We start from the raw sequence: 17,921 nt of genomic DNA on the forward strand, positions 1-17,921 counted from the left end.
ATTGAAACTGCAATCAGACAACAAAGGTATATGAAACTGCATTCAACCAAAAGGGCGGTACATTGGAAAATGGATTGCAATTGCTTGGAAAAACCTTCCTTCCTTAGTAAAACTTCGTGTCGGGAGGAAAAGTTTTTTTTTTAAAACATCCAAAATTTAGCACACGAAAGAACATTCTATAAAGTCTCGATTGAAATTTTTCTTTCCCTCCTCGCTTACTGAGTTTTACTATGGGAAGTTCTACAATATATATGAAACTTGCCTCAGGTCAACAAAGGTGCTATGAACTGCATCAACCAAAAGGGGGTTACATTGGAAATGATCTTGCAAATTGCTTGGAAAACCTCCTTTACCTTTAGGTAAAAACTGTCGTGTTCGGGAGGAAACAGTTTTTTTAAAAACATCAAAGTGTAGCCATTCAGAAAGACTTTCTAGAAAGTTCGATTGAAATTTTTTTTCCCCTCCCTACTTACTGGATTTTACTAGGGAGTCTACAATAGTATATCAAACCAAAAGGAGATTCATTGGGAAATGATGCCATTTGCTTGGAAACCTTCCTTCCTTAGTAAAACTCCGTTGTCGGAGGAAACAAGATTTTTTAAAAACGTCCAAAATTAGCCATCAGAAGAACTTCTAGAAAGTTATTGAAAATTTGTTTTGCCTCCTGCTTACGAGTTTTACCTATGGAAGTCTACAATAGTATTAATGAAACTGCATCAAGTTCAACAAAGGTATATGAACTGCAGTCACCAAAAGGGGTACATTGGAAATGATTTGCAATGCTTGGAAACCTTCCTTCCTAGTTAAAACACCGTGTTCGGAGGAAAAGATTTTTTAAAACATCCAATGTGTAGCCATCAGGAAAGAACTGTTCTAGAAAGTTCGATTGAAATTTTTTTTCCCTCCTCTACTTACTGAGTTTTACTATGGAAGTCTACAATAGTATATCAACCAGAAAGGTGGATTCATTGGAAATTGATTGCATTTGCTTGGAAAAACCTTCCTTCCTTTAGTAAAACTCCGTGTGTGTGGAGGAAAACGATTTTTTTAAAACATCCAAGTGTAGCCATCAAGAAAGAACTTTCTAGAAACTTCGATTGAAAGTTTTTTTCCCCATCCTGCTTACTGGTTTTTACTATGGAAGTCTACAATAGTATATGAAACTGCATCAGTCAACAAAGTATATGAAACTGCATCAACCAAAAGGGGTACATTTGGAAAATGATTGCAATTGCTTGGAAAACCTTCCTTCCTTAGTAAAACTCCGTGTGTGGGAGGAAAAGATTTTTTTAAAACATCCAAAGTGTAGCCATCAAGAAAGAACTTTCTAGAAACTTCGATTGAAATTTTTTTTCCCCCTCCTGCTTACTGAGTTTTACTATGGAATTCTACAATAGTATATGAAACTGCATCAGTCAACAAAGGTATATGAAACTGCATCAACCAAAAGGGGTACATTGGAATATGAATGATTGCAATTGCTTGGAAACATTCCATTCCTATTAAAACTCCGTGTTTGGAGGAAAGATTTTTTTTAAAACATCCCAATTTAGCCATCACGAAAGAGACTTCTAGAAAGTTCGATTGAAATTTTTTTCCCCTCCTGCTTACTGAGTTTTACTATGGAAGTCTTTACAATAGTATATGGAAACTGCATCAGTCAACAAAGTATATGAAAATGCATCAACCAAAAGGGGTACATTGGAAATGATTGCAATTGTTTTGGAAAACCTTCCTTCCTTAGTAAACTACGTGTTGGGAGGAAAAGATTTTTTTTAAAAACATCCAAAATTTTAACCATCACGGAAAAACTTTCTAGAAAGTTCGATTGAAATTTGTTTTGCCCTCCGCTCTTACTGAGTTTTACTATGAAGTCTACAATAGTATATGAAACTGCCTCAGTCAACAAAAGGTGTGTATGAAACTGCATCAACCAAAAGGGATCATTGGAAATAATTGCAATTGCTTGGAAAACCTTCCTTCCTTAGTAAAACTACGTGTTTGGGAGGAAAAGATTTTTTTAAAACATCCAAAATTTAGCAACCACGAAAGAACTTTTAGAAAGTTCCATTGAAAATTTTTTTTCCCTCCTGCTTACTGAGTTTTACTATGGAAGTCTACAATAGTATATGAAATTGCCTCAGTCAACAAAGGTGTATGAACTGCATCAACCAAAGGGGGTACATTGGAAATGATTGCAACTGCTGTGAAAACCTTTCTTTTAGTAAAACTCCTGTGTTCTGGAGAAGAAAGATTTTTTTTAAAACATCCAAAGTGTAGCCACCAGGAAAGAACTTTCTAGAAGTTCCATTGAGAAATTTTTTTTTCCCCTCCTGTTACTGAGTTTTACTATGGAAGTCTACAATAGTATATGAAACTGCCATCAGTCAACAAATGTGTATGATGAAACTGCATCAACCAAAAAAGGGATTCATTGGAAATGATTGCAATTGTTTGGAAAACCTTCGCTTCCTTAGTAAAACTACGTGTTTTACGAGGGAAAAGATTTTTTTGAAACATCCAAAATTTTAGCAACCACGAAAGAACTTTCTAGAAAGTTCGATTGAAAATTTTTTTTCCCTCTTGCTTACTGAGTTTTACTATGGAAGTCTACAATAGTATATGAAACTGCCTCAGTCAACAAAGGTGATGAAACTGCATCAACCAAATAGGGGTACATTGAAAATGATGCCAATTGCTTGGAAAACCTTCCTTCCTTATTAAAACCCGTGTTTGGGAGAAAAGATTTTTTAAAACATCCAAATTAGCCATCACGAAAGAACTTTCTAGAAAGTTCCATTGAAAATTTTTTTTCCCCTCCTGCTTACTGAGTTTTACTATGGAAGTCTACATATGTATATGAAACTGCCTCAGTCAACAAAGGTGTATGAAACTGCATCAACCAAAAGGGGGTACATTGGAAATGATTGCAATTGCTTGGAAAACCTTCCTTCCTTAGTAAAACACCGTGTTCGGGAGGAAAAGATTTTTTTAAAACATCCAAAGTGTAGCCATCACGAAAGAACTTTCTAGAAAGTTCGATTGAAATTTTTTTTCCCCTCCTACTTACTGAGTTTTACTATGGAAGTCTACAATAGTATATCAACCAAAAGGGAGATTCATTGGAAATGATTGCATTTGCTTGGAAAACCTTCCTTCCTTAGTAAAACTCCGTGTTCGGGAGGAAAAGATTTTTTTAAAACATCCAAAATTTAGCCATCAGTGAAAGAACTTTCTAGAAAGTTTTGATTGAAATTTTTGTTTTGCCCTCGCTGTTACTGAGTTTTACCCATTGGAGTCTACAATAGTATATGAAACTGCCTCAGTCAACAAAGGTGTATGAACTTGCCATCAACAAAAGGGGTACATTGGAAATGATTGCAATTGCTTGGAAAACCTTCCTCCTTAGTTAAAAACACCGTGTTCGGGAGGAAAAAGATTTTTTTAAACATCCAATGTGTAGCCATCAGGAAGAACTTTCTAGAAAGTTCGATTGAAAATTTTTTTTTCCCCTCCTACTTACTGAGTTTTACTATGGAAGTCTACAATAGTATATCAACCATAAAGGGGATTCATTGGAAATGATTTGCATTTGCTTCGGAACTTCCTTCCTTAGTAAAACTCCGTTTTCGGGAGGAAAAGATTTTTTTAAACATCCAAAAATTTAGCCATCAGGAAAGAACTTTCTAGAAAGTTTGATTTGAAATTTGTTTTTGCCCTCTCTGCTTACTGAGTTTTACGATGGAAGTCTACAATAGTATATGAAACTGCATCAGTCAACAAAGGTATATGAAACTGCATCAACCAAAAGGGTGGGGTACATTGGAAATGATTGCAATTGCTTGGAAAACTTCTTCCTTAGTAAAACTTCGTGTTCGGGAGGAAAAGATTTTTTTTAAAACATCCAAAATTTTAACCATCACGAAAGAACTTTTCTAGAAAGTTCGATTGAAATTTGTTTTTGCCCTCCTGCAATAGTATTTACTGTCAACAAAGTTTACTATGGAAGCTTTAAAACCTTCCATATCTAGAAAACGTGTTTGGGAGGAAAAGATTTTTTTAAGTATAGCCAACACGAAGAGAACTTTTCTAAAAGTTCTGAATTGTTTTTTTCCCCTCCTGCTCATGTTTAACTGAATCAATAGTATATGAAAGCTGCCGTCAGAGGTGAACAAAGGTTGTATGAATGCATTCAACCATAAAGTGGGGTACATTGGAAATGATTGCAATTGCGTGGAAAACCTTCCTTCCTTAGTAAAACTACGTGTTGGGAGGAAAAGAATTTTTTTAAAAAACATCCAAAATTTAGCAACACGAGCAGGAACTTTCTATAAAGTTCGATTGACATTTTTTTTTCCCCTCCTGCTTACTGAGTTTTACTATGGAAGTCTACAATAGTATATGAAACTGCCTCAGTGAACAAAGGTGTATGAAAACTGCATCAACCAAAAGGGGTACATTGGAAATGATTGCAATTGCTTGGAAAAACCTTCCTTCCTTAGTAAAACTACTGTTTGGGAGGAAAAGATTTTTTAAAACATCAAAATTAGCAACCACCGAGAAGAACTTTCTATAAAGTTCGATTTGACATTTTTTTTTTCCCCTCCTGCTTCTGAGTTTTACTAATGGAAACTACATAGTATATTGAAACTGCCTCAGTCAACAAAGGTGTATGAAACTGCATCAACCAAAAGGGGGTACATTGGAAATGATTGCAATTGCTTGGAAAACCTTCCTTCCTTAGTAAAACTCCGTGTTCGGGAGGAAAAGATTTTTTTAAAACATCCAAAGTGTAGCCATCAAGAAAGAACTTTCTAGAAAGTTCGATTGAAATTTTTTTTTCCCTCCTACTTACTGAGTTTTACTATGGAAGTCTACAATAGTATATGAAACTGCCTCAGTGAACAAAGGTGTATGAAACTGCATCAACCAAAAGGGGGTACATTGGAAATGATTGCAATTGCTTGGAAAACCTTCCTTCCTTAGTAAAACTCCGTGTGTCGGGAGGAAAAGATTTTTTTAAAACATCGAAAGTGTAGCCATCAGAAAGAACTTTCTAGAAACTTCGATTGAATTTTTTTTCCCCTCCTGCTTACTGAGTTTTACTATGGAAGTCTACAATAGTATATGAAACTGCATCAGTCAACAAAGGTATATGAAACTGCATCAACCAAAAGGGGGTACATTGGAAATGATTGCAATTGCTTGGAAAACATTCCTTCCTTATTAAAACTCCGTGTTTGGGAGGAAAAGATTTTTTTAAAACATCCAAAATTTAGCCATCACGAAAGAACTTTCTAGAAAGTTCGATTGAAATTTTTTTTCCCCCCTCCTGCTTACTGAGTTTTACTATGGAAGTCTACAATAGTATATGAAACTGCATCAGTCAACAAAGGTATATGAAAATGCATCAACCAAAAGGGGGTACATTGGAAATGATTGCAATTGCTTGGAAAACCTTCCTTCCTTAGTAAAACTACGTGTTTGGGAGGAAAAGATTTTTTTAAAACATCCAAAATTTAACCATCACGAAAGAACTTTCTAGAAAGTTCGATTGAAATTTTTTTTGCCCTCCTGCTTACTGAGTTTTACTATGGAAGTCTACAATAGTATATGAAACTGCCTCAGTCAACAAAGGTGTGTATGAAACTGCATCAACCAAAAGGGGATTCATTGGAAATGATTGCAATTGTTTGGAAAACCTTCCTTCCTTAGTAAAACTACCTGTTTGGGAGGAAAAGATTTTTTTAAAACATCCAAAATTTAGCAACCACGAAAGAACTTTCTAGAAAGTTCGATTGAAAATTTTTTTTCCCTCTTGCTTACTGAGTTTTACTATGGAAGTCTACAATAGTATATGAAACTGCCTCAGTCAACAAAGGTGTATGAAACTGCATCAACCAAAAGGGGGTACATTGGAAATGATTGCAATTGTTTGGAAAACCTTCCTTCCTTAGTAAAACTACGTGTTTGGGAGGAAAAGATTTTTTTAAAACATCCAAAATTTAGCAATCACGAAAGAACTTTCTAGAAAGTTCGATTGAAATTTTTTTTTTCCCTCCTGCTTACTGAGTTTTACTATGGAAGTCTACAATAGTATATGAAACTGCCTCAGTCAACAAAGGTGTATGAAACTGCATCAACCAAAAGGGGATTCATTGGAAATGATTGCAATTGCTTGGAAAACCTTCCTTCCTTAGTAAAACTCCGTGTTCTAGAAAGTTCGATTGAAACTTTTTTGCCCTCTTGCTTACTTAGTTTTACTATGAGTTTTAGCCATCAGGAAAGAACTTTCTAGATTGAATTTTTTTTAGCTTGGAAAACCTTCCTTCCTTAGTATACTATAAAAATACATTCTTGGAAAACCATGGGAAAATCATAGCGATCGTAAGTCTATATTATCTTTGAATCTTGTGGAAATTTCCTTCCTGATGGATACAATTTGAGTGTTTTGAAAACCTTTTTTTGTCTCCTGATTACTGAATACTATGGCGGTCAGTAGTCTACAATAGTATGTCTCCATCATCTAGACCAAAAAGTTGTAAATTGAATCAATGTCCTGTTGAAATTTTTTTTAATTTAAAAAAATATATATATATTTTTTTTTTATAAATTTATAAATTTTTTTATAAATTTCTCGTCTCGGGCACGCCTTTCTTGCTCTGCACGTGGCATCTGCTTAAAGGGCTGGCTGCTTGCCGTAATATAGCTTCAGTTGCTGGCAAGGCGTCAAAAACAAATCACCCCACCCCCCTGTGACTGACTGCCTGCCGTAGTGTTGGCTCGTGTGACTCGTCGACCCACAGAGCTATGTCGGCGGGAGCCTTGTGCTCCTGGCAGGTACAACCAAGCAGAACAGGTCTGTCAGGGTAGAGGCCAGACTAAACTGTTGCACCCGGCCGCACAACGCACTGACACTCGCATGAAATGGACAACGCTCACTCTAAACGATACGGTGCTTTGCCTGTGAGGTCCGCCAGGCAGGCGAAGTGCCGGGCCCTGCGCCTCAACAGGGCCCACCCCATGATACTGGTGGTCACCACGCCCCGATGCGAGGAGCCAGGCTTCGGAGGCGGAGGGAAATGGCTACTGGCTGAAAAGGAACAACAACCACAGAAGAGACCCTGAGGCCTCTCAACATTCTACAGTAGAACGCCGAGGCGTTTACAACAAAAATAATTGAAAGAAAGAAAATAAACAGAAAGACTACATGCTGAAAAAATAGATGTGGCCTGTATTCAAGAAACGCACCTAAACCCCAACCGCAGATTTACCATCAGAGGTTACCAAACCTTCAGGATGGACAGAGAAGGAAGACACAAGGGAGGTGTGCTGATTCTTGTAAAGAATAATTTCAAGTGGACACGAATCAGCAAGCTGAAATAAACGGAGTCAAGATTACATTAGACAGCACTATGCTCACTATCTTCAACCTGTACTGCCCACCTGACAAAGAACTTTCCCTGCAGACTCTTGATATCCCTGCCGAAAACTGCTTGGCTGTCGGCGACTTTAACAGCCACTTAATCTGCTGGGGCTACGACGAGACGGATAATAGAGGAGAGGAAGAAGAGGACTGGCAAATCGATAGCAAGATGATCCTGCTTAACGATCCAGAAGACCCACCGACTTTCTTCTCGCGCACTGAAAGAATCAAGCGCCAAATACAGAAAAGCCTGCAACGAAGCTGCAAGAAATAGATGGAGAGAAAAGACAGAGGAACTGAATCTAGACAGAGAAGGAAACAAGTTATGGAAGCTGGCAAGGGCGATGAATGATGAAGATACTAGAAGTGCACCGATCGTCATACAACAAGCACAAGATATGCTAACAGGTAGAAAAGGAGCAAACGCTTTCATTGAGAGCTATGAAGAGGTCAGCAACATCACAGAACCAGAAGAAAAGAAACAGCAAGTTCATGAAGAAAGAAGAGAATTCAGCCAGCGAAAACACCAGGAAGACTACATGAACAAACCATTCAACATGAGAGAGTTTGAAGAAGCAGTCAAGACCCTAAGTCAGAAGAAATCCCCTGGTCCAGATAAGGTCACCAATGAAATGCTGCAACACCTAAGCCCACGAGCCAAGACCAAACTCGACCTCTTCAACAACAGCTGGAACAGCGGCCATGTCCCACAAATCTAGCGAGAGGCAGACATGGTGCCCGTCCACAAGAAAGGCAAAGACCGAGCGAAGGTGGACAGTTACAGACCCATAAGCCTCACCAGTTGCGTGGGCAAGTTAATGGAACGCCTCATCAACACCAGATTATCATGGCACTTGGAAAAGAAAAACATCTTTACACCAGAACAAGCAGGCTTCAGACAACATCGCTCAACTGCATCGCCCAGAAGATCGAAGATGGTTTCCAGGACAAGAAGCACACGCTGACGGTTTGGATAGACATGGAAAAGGCCTTCGACAAGGTCTGGAAAGATGGACTGAGGTTGAAACTCCAGAAGGTCTGGAAAGATGGACTGAGTTTGAAACTCCAGAAGTGTGGCGTATCCGGCTGTATGTACCAGTGGATCTCTCAATACCTGAACAATAGGAAGGCGAGAGTCCACGTTGGCGGAACATACAGCCGAAAGAAGACGCTGAGAGAAGGAGTTCCTCAAGGGGGAGTACTCAGTCCTACCCTGTTTCTTGTCTTCATAAACATCATCAAGGACCTCCCCCGAAATGTCCCTATGCAGATGACCCTGGTCCTTGGTGGAGCGACAACTGATCTAATGTCCTGCAGACTACCTTGTCAAAGTCAACCCCAAAAAGACCACCTCACTATATTTAGTCTGTCCACTGCACAGAAGTTCGATGGACAGATTCTCCCACTGGAGGACAACCCTACCTACGTTGGGGTAACCTTCGATAAGAGACTTACTTGGAAGCCTCAGACCAAGAAGGTCGAAGTCAGAGCTAAGGTGCGACTTGCAATTATGAAGAAGTTGGCTGGTACGAACTGGGACGCGGATGACAGAATCCTCAAGAAGCTGTACACCGGAAGGGTCAGACCAGTCCTAGAGTATGGCATGACAGCATGAGAAGGTCAGCAAGGTTCAGAATCAAGAAGCCAGACTCATCACTGGAGCCATGAGGTCTACGCCCATACAGGAACTGGAGACAATCACAGGGTTGGAACCACTTGAGGACCGACGTGACACAAAGATGCTCGTCCAAGCCGCCAAGTTCAAGAGACTTCCAAATCACCCCATGAGAAACAGACTGGCTCAGCCGACGAAGGGAAGGTTGAAAAGGGGAAGTTTCATCCACCAGACGAGGATCCTTGAACGAAACACCAAGATATCTTGGAACACGACCCCAGAGAGATCCCCCTGTGCCGGACAAACCCAGCATGGAAGAATACTGCTTTCCCCTGATTAACTGCAGCATTCCTGGTGTTGGCAAGAAAGACTCCCAAGACGGCGCTGTGAAGAAGTCCTGTACTATGGAGTATATCCACAACAACTTCCCACAAGATCAGTGGACTCACGTATTCACTGACGGGTCAGCTGAACAAGCCGTGAAGAATGGTGACGCCGGAATCTACATCCGGTACCCAGGAGGAAGAGAAGACCGTCTTTCCCTCGCAACCGGCCTCTACTCCACCAACTTGAAGGCTGAAGCAGTTGCCACCCACGTTGAGAACAGTCCAGACACCTCCAACAACGTCGTCTTCTTTACAGATGCACTGTCTGTTCTGCAGGCCTTACAGACTGCCAGAGACAAGAACTTGAACGACCTGACCACTGCTCTCTCCTCCTTATGCGGAGACTATACAGTCGTTTACAGTGATTCCTCCCACTGTGGTGTATTTGGCAAACGAGCCGCAGACACTTCTTGCTAAGGAAGGATCCCAAAAGAGCAGCAAGACAGGTCCACCACCTTCAGTTGAAGTCAAAACCATCATCAAGGCCAAACAGCACAACAAGTGGCTGCAGTAGCACCCACGTTTCAACCGAAACGACCCATACTACCGGCTTACAAGGGCTGAGCAGGTCATTATCTTCAGGCTGAGGACAGGCCACAACCGTCTCAATGACCAGGTGTACACCAAGCTCCGGATCGGCCAGACAGACCAGTGCCCGTGCCAGACAGGCAGTCAGACAACAACTCATCTACTGCAAGAATGCCCCATGCACGAAGAACTCAGGCACCGCATTTGGACTGATGAGACGCCAGTATCGAGGAAGCTACACGGCAGCCTGGTGGACCTGCGGCGCACAGCATCATTTGTGCAGGAGGCAGGCGTGTCCATTTGAGTGATCGACGAAGAACAGTGTTCAGAAGAAAAAGGTTTCTTAAAACATCCAAATTGTAGCAATTAGGATGGAAAGTTCCAGAAAAGTCATTTGAAATTTTTTTAATTTAATAAAAAAAAAATTTTTAATTTATTTATTATTTTTTTCTTTTAAATTTCTCGTCTCGGGCACGCATTTCTGGCTCTGCAACGTGGCATCTGCTTAAAGGGCTCCCAAGTAGCATTAGAAAACAGAACCCACATGGACCCACGTTGACCCTATATAGCAGAATCTAGGGGGCATATGGTTAAACCTATATAGGTCCCAACGTAGAAAGCGCAAACGGGTTTACCATGGGCCTTATATATGGGTTTTTCCATATGGGGAGTATGGGCAAATCCCAGATTATTTTTTTTTTACAGCTGCTACTGGTAATTTTAGGTATTTTGGTGTGTTCTGATTTGCAAAAAAATATCAAATACATCGACATAACCCTATAATTGCTATATAAATGGACTAATAATGAGTGTCTTGCAATGATTGCATAAGAAACAGCAAAAACGTTCATAAAAAACACAAAAACGTTACAAAAAACAAACATAATTTGTTGTTTACTGATGTTTATTTAATTGTTAATTTAAAATATGATTATATAAATAAATTCATAAAGCATTGACCTGTACAGGTTTATGTCAGAGTTTTCCACACAAATATCGGCTGAAATTTTTACAGCTTTACTTCTTGTAATTCACCCTCAACCCCAGAATTATTTACAGGATTTAAATGTCTTTACTTTCTCCCATTTTCGCGATCTCTCGCCCAAGTCAGCATGCTCGAAATCAGAATTTGCAGTTCCACTTCTAATTCTGCAAAAAAGCAAAAATACAAAAGATAAAGAAAGGAAATACATCCCACCTCTCATTCATTCTTGGTCACTGTCAAGAGTTGCTGTCCTTTCCTTCTACTGGCCAGGAACGCCAAGGCTTCAGTGATTTCAAATGCAAAAATAGATGAGAAAGATCGTAAAAATACTATAAAAAAAAAATAAAGATTAAGTTACAAATTTAAATCCATTGACATGCATAAAACAATATACACAGCCATACAGAACGTATTAGTTTAAAGGTTAGAATGGTTAGTGTTTAGTAAAGATACAACAAACACATTTCAGTTTTTACTTCCTTTAATGATATACGCTTGTGTCTTCTCAGTCCTTGTAGAAAATCAATTTAAGAAAGATTCTGAAAAATAGCCCCCAAAATAGATACAGGTCATTAAACATATCAATCAGAACTAGATGGACAACACAAAAGAAAGCAAAAATACAAAAGATAAAGAAAGGAAAATACATCCCATCCTCTCATTCATTCTTGGTCACTGTCAAGAGTTGCTGTCCTTTCCTTCTACTGGCCAGGAACGCCATGGCTTCAGTGATTTCAAATGCAAAAATAGATGAGAAAGATCGTAAAAATACTATAAAAAAAATAAAGATTAAGTTACAAATTTAAATCCATTGACATGCATAAAACAATATACACAGCCATACAGAACTCATTAGTTTAAAGGTTAGAATGGTTAGTGTTTAGTAAAGATACAACAAAACACATTTCAGTTTTTACTTCCTTTAATGATATACGCTTGGGTCTTCTCAGTCCTTGTAGAAAATCAATTTAAGAAAGATTCTGAAAAATAGCCCCCAAAATAGATACAGGTCATTAAACATACAATCAGAACTAGATGGACAACACAAAAGAAAGCAAAAATACAAAAGATAAAGAAAGGAAATACATCCCACCTCTCATTCATTCTTGGTCACTGTCAAGAGTTGCTGTCCTTTCCTTCTACTGGCCAGGAACGCCAAGGCTTCAGTGATTTCAAATGCAAAAATAGATGAGAAAGATCGTAAAAATACAACCAAAAAAATAAATAAAGATTAAGTTACAAATTTAAATCCATTGACATGCATAAAACAATATACACAGCCATACAGAACGTATTAGTTTAAAGGTTAGAATGGTTAGTGTTTAGTAAAGATACAACAAACACATTTCAGTTTTTACTTCCTTTAATGATATACGCTTGGGTCTTCTCAGTCCTTGTAGAAAATCAATTTAAGAAAGATTCTGAAAAATAGCCCCCAAAATAGATACAGGTCATTAAACATACAATCAGAACTAGATGGACAACACAAAAGAAAGCAAAAATACAAAAGATAAAGAAAGGAAATACATCCCACCTCTCATTCATTCTTGGTCACTGTCAAGAGTTGCTGTCCTTTCCTTCTACTGGCCAGGAACGCCAAGGCTTCAGTGATTTCAAATGCAAAAATAGATGAGAAAGATGTAAATACTTCTAAAAAAAATAAAGATTAAGTTACAAATTTTAAATCCGATTGACATGCATTAAAACAATATACACAGCCATACAGAACTCATTAGTTTAAAGTTAGAATGGTTAGTGTTTAGTAAAGATACAACAAACACATTTCAGTTTTTACTTCCTTTAATGATATACGCTTGGTCTTCTCAGTCCTTGTAGAAAATCAATTTAAGAAAGATTCTGAAAAATAGCCCCCAAAATAGATACAGGTCATTAAACATACAATCAGAACTAGATGGACAACACAAAAGAAAGCAAAAATACAAAAGATAAAGAAAGGAAATACATCCCACCTCTCATTCATTCTTGGTCACTGTCAAGAGTTGCTGTCCTTTCCTTCTACTGGCCAGGAACGCCAAGGCTTCGATGATTTCAAATGCAAAAATAGATGAGAAAGATCGTAAAAATACTATAAAAAAAAATAAAGATTAAGTTACAAATTTAAATCCATTGACATGCATAAAACAATATACACAGCCATACAGAACGTATTAGTTTAAAGGTTAGAATGGTTAGTGTTTAGTAAAGATACAACAAACACATTTCATTTTACTTCCTTTAATGATATACGCTTGGGTCTTCTCAGTCCTTGTAGAAAATCAATTTAAGAAAGATTCTGAAAAATAGCCCCCAAAATAGATACAGGTCATTAAACATACAATCAGAACTAGATGGACAACACAAAAGAAAGCAAAAATACAAAAGATAAAGAAAGGAAATACATCCCACCTCTCATTCATTCTTGGTCACTGTCAAGAGTTGCTGTCCTTTCCTTCTACTGGCCAGGAACGCCAAGGCTTCCGTGATTTCAAATGCAAAAATAGATGAGAAAGATCGTAAAAATACAATAAAAAAAATAAAGATTAAGTTACAAATTTAAATCCATTGACATGCATAAAACAATATACACAGCCATACAGAACTCATTAGTTTAAAGGTTAGAATGGTTAGTGTTTAGTAAAGATACAACAAACACATTTCAGTTTTTACTTCCTTTAATGATATACGCTTGGGTCTTCTCAGTCCTTGTAGAAAATCAATTTAAGAAAGATTCTGAAAAATAGCCCCCAAAATAGATACAGGTCATTAAACATACAATCAGAACTAGATGGACAACACAAAAGAAAGCAAAAATACAAAAGATAAAGAAAGGAAATACATCCCACCTCTCATTCATTCTTGGTCACTGTCAAGAGATGCTGTCCTTTCCTTCTACTGGCCAGGAACGCCATGGCTTTGATGATTTCAAATGCAAAAATAGATGAGAAAGATCGTAAAAATACTATAAAAAAAAAATAAAGATTAAGTTACAAATTTAAATCCATTGACATGCATAAAACAATATACACAGCCATACAGAACGTATTAGTTTAAAGGTTAGAATGGTTAGTGTTTAGTAAAGATACAACAAACACATTTCATTTTTACTTCCTTTAATGATATACGCTTGGGTCTTCTCAGTCCTTGTAGAAAATCAATTTAAGAAAGATTCTGAAAAATAGCCCCCAAAATAGATACAGGTCATTAACATACAATCAGAACTAGATGGACAACACAAAAGAAAGCAAAAATACAAAAGATAAAGAAAGGAAATACATCCCACCTCTCTTCATTCTTGGTCACTGTCAAGAGATGCTGTCCTTTCCTTCTACTGGCCAGGAACGCCAGGCTTCGATGATTTTCAAATGCAAAAATAGGATGAGAAAGATCGTAAAAATACTATAAAAAAAAAATAAAGATTAAGTTACAAATTTAAATCATTGACATGCATAAAAACAATATACACAGCCATACAGAACGTATTAGTTTAAAGGTTAGAATGGTTAGTGTTTAGTAAAGATACAACAAACACATTTCAGTTTTTACTTCCTTTAATGATATACGCTTGGTCTTCTCAGTCCTTGTAGAAAATCAATTTAAGAAGATTCTGAAAAATAGCCCCCAAAATAGATACAGGTCATTAAACATACAATCAGAACTAGATGGACAACACAAAAAAAAGCAAAAATACAAAAGATAAAGAAAGGAAATACATCCCACTCTCATTCATTCTTGGTCACTGTCAAAGATGCTGTCCTTTCCTTCTACTGGCCAGGAACGCCATGGCTTCGGTGATTTCAAATGCAAAAATAATGAGAAAGATCGTAAATACTATAAAAAAAATAAAGATTAAGTTTACAAATTTAAATCATTGACATGCATAAAACAATATACACAGCCATACAGAACTCATTAGTTTAAAGGTTAGAATGGTTAGTGTTTAGTAAAGATACAAACACATTTCATTGTTACTTCCTTTAATGATATACGCTTGGTCTTCTCAGTCCTTGTGTAGAGAAAATCATTAAAGAAAGATTCTGAAAAATAGCCCCAAATAGATACAGGTCTTCTAAACATACAATCACAGAACTGATGGACAACACAAAAGAAAGCAAAAATACAAAAGATAAAGAAAGGAAATATATCCCACCTCCCATTCATTCTTGGTCACTGTCAAGAGATGCTGTCCTTTCCTTGTACTGGCCAGGAACGCCATGGCTTCTGTGATTTCCCATACAAAAATAGATGAGAAAGATCATAAAAACACATAATCAATTTGAGTCGAAAACACGTAGAAATTTGCATACATAAAACCACACACACAGACATACACACGGCATTAAGAATACAATCCTAGAAAAAAAATAGCAGACGGAACACTACGAAGAAACCGGCTAAGCGACGAGTAAAAGTAATAAACCGGGGAAACAAGTTCGTGATGATACTTACCTAAAAAATAGCAGACGAACATTTGCAAATAAAAATAAAAATGTAACTTACCTTGTTATTTTTGTTGGGTTGATTTTTTATGGAGCTGCATTACAACACGTCCATGATCCGCGAGTCTACCGCAATCGACAATGCTAAATTTACGACATATACTGTCCTAATATATGATCAAAAACTGATCTCGTACTCAAGCTCCTCATATGAAGATCACGTATTGCTCTGTCTGCGCATGCGTCACCTGTTGACCCCTTCGCCTGAGATCGTGACAGTCCTCTACGCGTGTTTTGATGACGTCACATCAAAAAGCTCAATGTACGTAAAAGTAAGTGGGAATCGGATAAACTCACTCTTCTTTGTCGCTTCAGTGTTCAAGCATAGAGCAACAAAAGTAATCATCATGATAGTAGTGGTAGCGTCGAACTTTTTTTTTTTGTAACAGTATCTGAGCAATCGGAGATTTGCTTTCCACCACACGTTTTGATGACCTCACAGGAAATCCTACATCAAGAAGTTTTAGTTATACGCATGTTCTTTTTGTAATTTTTATCGTAGACCTAGCCTAGAATTCAGGGTAGTGCCGGATATTTCAGCAATATTCCCGCTTTGCATATAATCATTATACTCTCGTTTGTTGGCGTCATTCAAACCAAGCAGCCACCAACTTTTTGGCGATTGCGAGATCATGGTGTTTATTCTGACGAAGGTGACAAGTAAGTGTGTGATTTCTGAATAGAAAAGGATTGATATAAAAGCATCATAGTCTTAAATCAATATTACTTATAATTCTTAATATGTTTACAGAATTGTATGACAACAGAAAAACTTGGAGGTGAAAAATACCTCTAGTCGGCATCAACGTGTTTCGCATATTCTTATACTATCAGTCTGTTCAAACTGCTAGTGTTTGGTACTGCTATTACTAGTAATGAAATCAGTGAAGTGTATGTATGTGTACGTATGACGATACATTGCAGCCGAGCAAGTGCCATATGATATAGCAACTCACTTGTTTTTGTTCTCCTTCAGGTTTGGTACCTAGGAGAGTGTCAAAGGGGTGGATTTGCAATGTTAAATTGCCTATAAATGCAGTAGCAAGAGTGCTGGCTCATGGACAGTACAGACTACAGACCACTAGTTCAGAGCAAAATGCTTCAATACTTCCAAGGTAACTTTCTTTTAAACAATGTTTAATTCAGAATTTGTAGTTCAATATATAAAGGTGTGCGTATGCAAGTGTATGCAGTGTTTATATACATGTACATGGCATGTAGATCAGCTAATAAAACTTGGGTGGCAGAGAAAGGTCTGGCAGCTTTAGAGAAGTTGCGCATGTAAGCATACCTGACTTTGTGTGTGTAGAAAGCCAAAGACAGGAGTACTGATGCTAAATCTTGGAGGTCCAGAGAAGACAGAAGATGTTCATGATTTTCTGTGGCGGCTTTTTCTGGACAAGGATCTGATTCCCCTACCAGCCCAAAGGTAACCTATTTTATCTTTGTTTTTGTTTGTTTGCTTTCACATCACTCTCCATTTAATGTAGGCCGTACTCATGAAAGTTAGCGTAAATTAAAAAAAAATACTTTGCACCAATATGTGAGATAGGAGAGAAGCAGCATCCTATAGCTTTAGCTAAACGATTTCCAAATTGAATGACATCCTATGGAAAGCAAAAGGGCTGATGGTTTAAACACATAGCAGATAAAGAGGACAATGGAGAACTTCATATGAAAATCTGCAAAAGTCTTGACCATCCTAAAGACAGTAAGATAATAACAAGATAAATATTAAAGACTATTCCCATGTTGCAATATTTTCAAGGTTTGCATGTGCTAGATTTTGCTTGCAATGTAGCTTTGCAATAGTGTTCTTCTCTCACACAGCAAGGCCACTTGCAAATGGCTTGGAAGGTGACATTATCCATAAGAGGAGTATGGGTAGTAAGCAATATAGCAGACAGCATTGACCACATTTCAACTTGTCTTTTATCTCAAAAATCATAGGGAAAGTCGTTTTGACATAGCTCTGGGCCTACTTACAAGAGCACCAACTCATCCCCCATGCTCAATCAGCATATAGACCTTTTCACAGTATTGAAACTACTTTAATCAAAGCGACAACCGACATTATCTGCCCTTGACAATAATGGTTCCGCCTTAGCTCAACTGGGCCTGTCTGCTGCATTTGACACTATCGACCACTCTCTGCTCATTCATAGGCTACACACCCTCTAGGGGATTTCAGGACCTGGACTAGCGTGGTTCAACTCCTATCTCACTGATAGGACACAGACTGTGTTCGTTGATTGTCAAACATTTTGCCCTGCTCTACTTTCCTGTGGTGACCCTCAAGGCTCAGTACTCTGCCCAGTTTTGTTAATTTTGTATATAAAGCCACTTTCATCTTACCTCCAGTCTCACAACATTTCTCATCACTCATATGCTAATGACACACAACTGTACTGCTCCACTCCACCGGCTGAGTCTCACTCTGCTACCAGCAGAATCCTGTATTGACGACATCAAAGACTGGATGGTA

General features: G+C 37.9%; 1 protein-coding gene and 3 long non-coding RNA genes across 5 annotated transcripts in view; 1 reads left to right on the top strand and 3 right to left on the bottom strand.

The window, feature by feature from the left end:
- Nucleotides 1-10,841: 10,841 nt before the first annotated feature.
- On the bottom strand, nucleotides 10,842-11,357 carry LOC112556953. Its single transcript, XR_003097874.1, has 2 exons — nucleotides 11,154-11,357; nucleotides 10,842-11,104 (listed from the first exon to the last, which is right to left on the bottom strand). It is a non-coding gene; the product is annotated as an uncharacterized LOC112556953 (long non-coding RNA).
- Nucleotides 11,358-11,843: 486 nt separating this feature from the next.
- Nucleotides 11,844-13,113, bottom strand: LOC112556952. Its single transcript, XR_003097873.1, has 3 exons — nucleotides 12,911-13,113; nucleotides 12,475-12,542; nucleotides 11,844-12,101 (listed from the first exon to the last, which is right to left on the bottom strand). It is a non-coding gene; the product is annotated as an uncharacterized LOC112556952 (long non-coding RNA).
- Nucleotides 13,114-13,169: 56 nt separating this feature from the next.
- Nucleotides 13,170-13,840, bottom strand: LOC112556949. Its single transcript, XR_003097870.1, has 2 exons — nucleotides 13,784-13,840; nucleotides 13,170-13,414 (listed from the first exon to the last, which is right to left on the bottom strand). It is a non-coding gene; the product is annotated as an uncharacterized LOC112556949 (long non-coding RNA).
- Nucleotides 13,841-15,888: 2,048 nt separating this feature from the next.
- The window catches only part of LOC112556939 (ferrochelatase, mitochondrial-like), a 48,075-nt gene continuing 46,042 nt past the window's right edge, over nucleotides 15,889-17,921 (top strand). The window contains exons 1-3 of one of the 2 annotated variants that reach the window (XM_025226437.1): nucleotides 15,889-16,096; nucleotides 16,413-16,551; nucleotides 16,746-16,865. In XM_025226437.1, coding sequence (XP_025082222.1) covers nucleotides 16,069-16,096; nucleotides 16,413-16,551; nucleotides 16,746-16,865 — 287 coding nt within the window. In that variant the 5' untranslated portion in view covers nucleotides 15,889-16,068. The remainder of the gene's footprint in view (nucleotides 16,097-16,412; nucleotides 16,552-16,745; nucleotides 16,866-17,921) is intronic. The other variant, XM_025226436.1, reaches the window with a different exon arrangement.

This window comes from Pomacea canaliculata, linkage group LG2, assembly GCF_003073045.1.
Source record: "Pomacea canaliculata isolate SZHN2017 linkage group LG2, ASM307304v1, whole genome shotgun sequence".
NCBI classification, from domain to species: domain Eukaryota; kingdom Metazoa; phylum Mollusca; class Gastropoda; order Architaenioglossa; family Ampullariidae; genus Pomacea; species Pomacea canaliculata.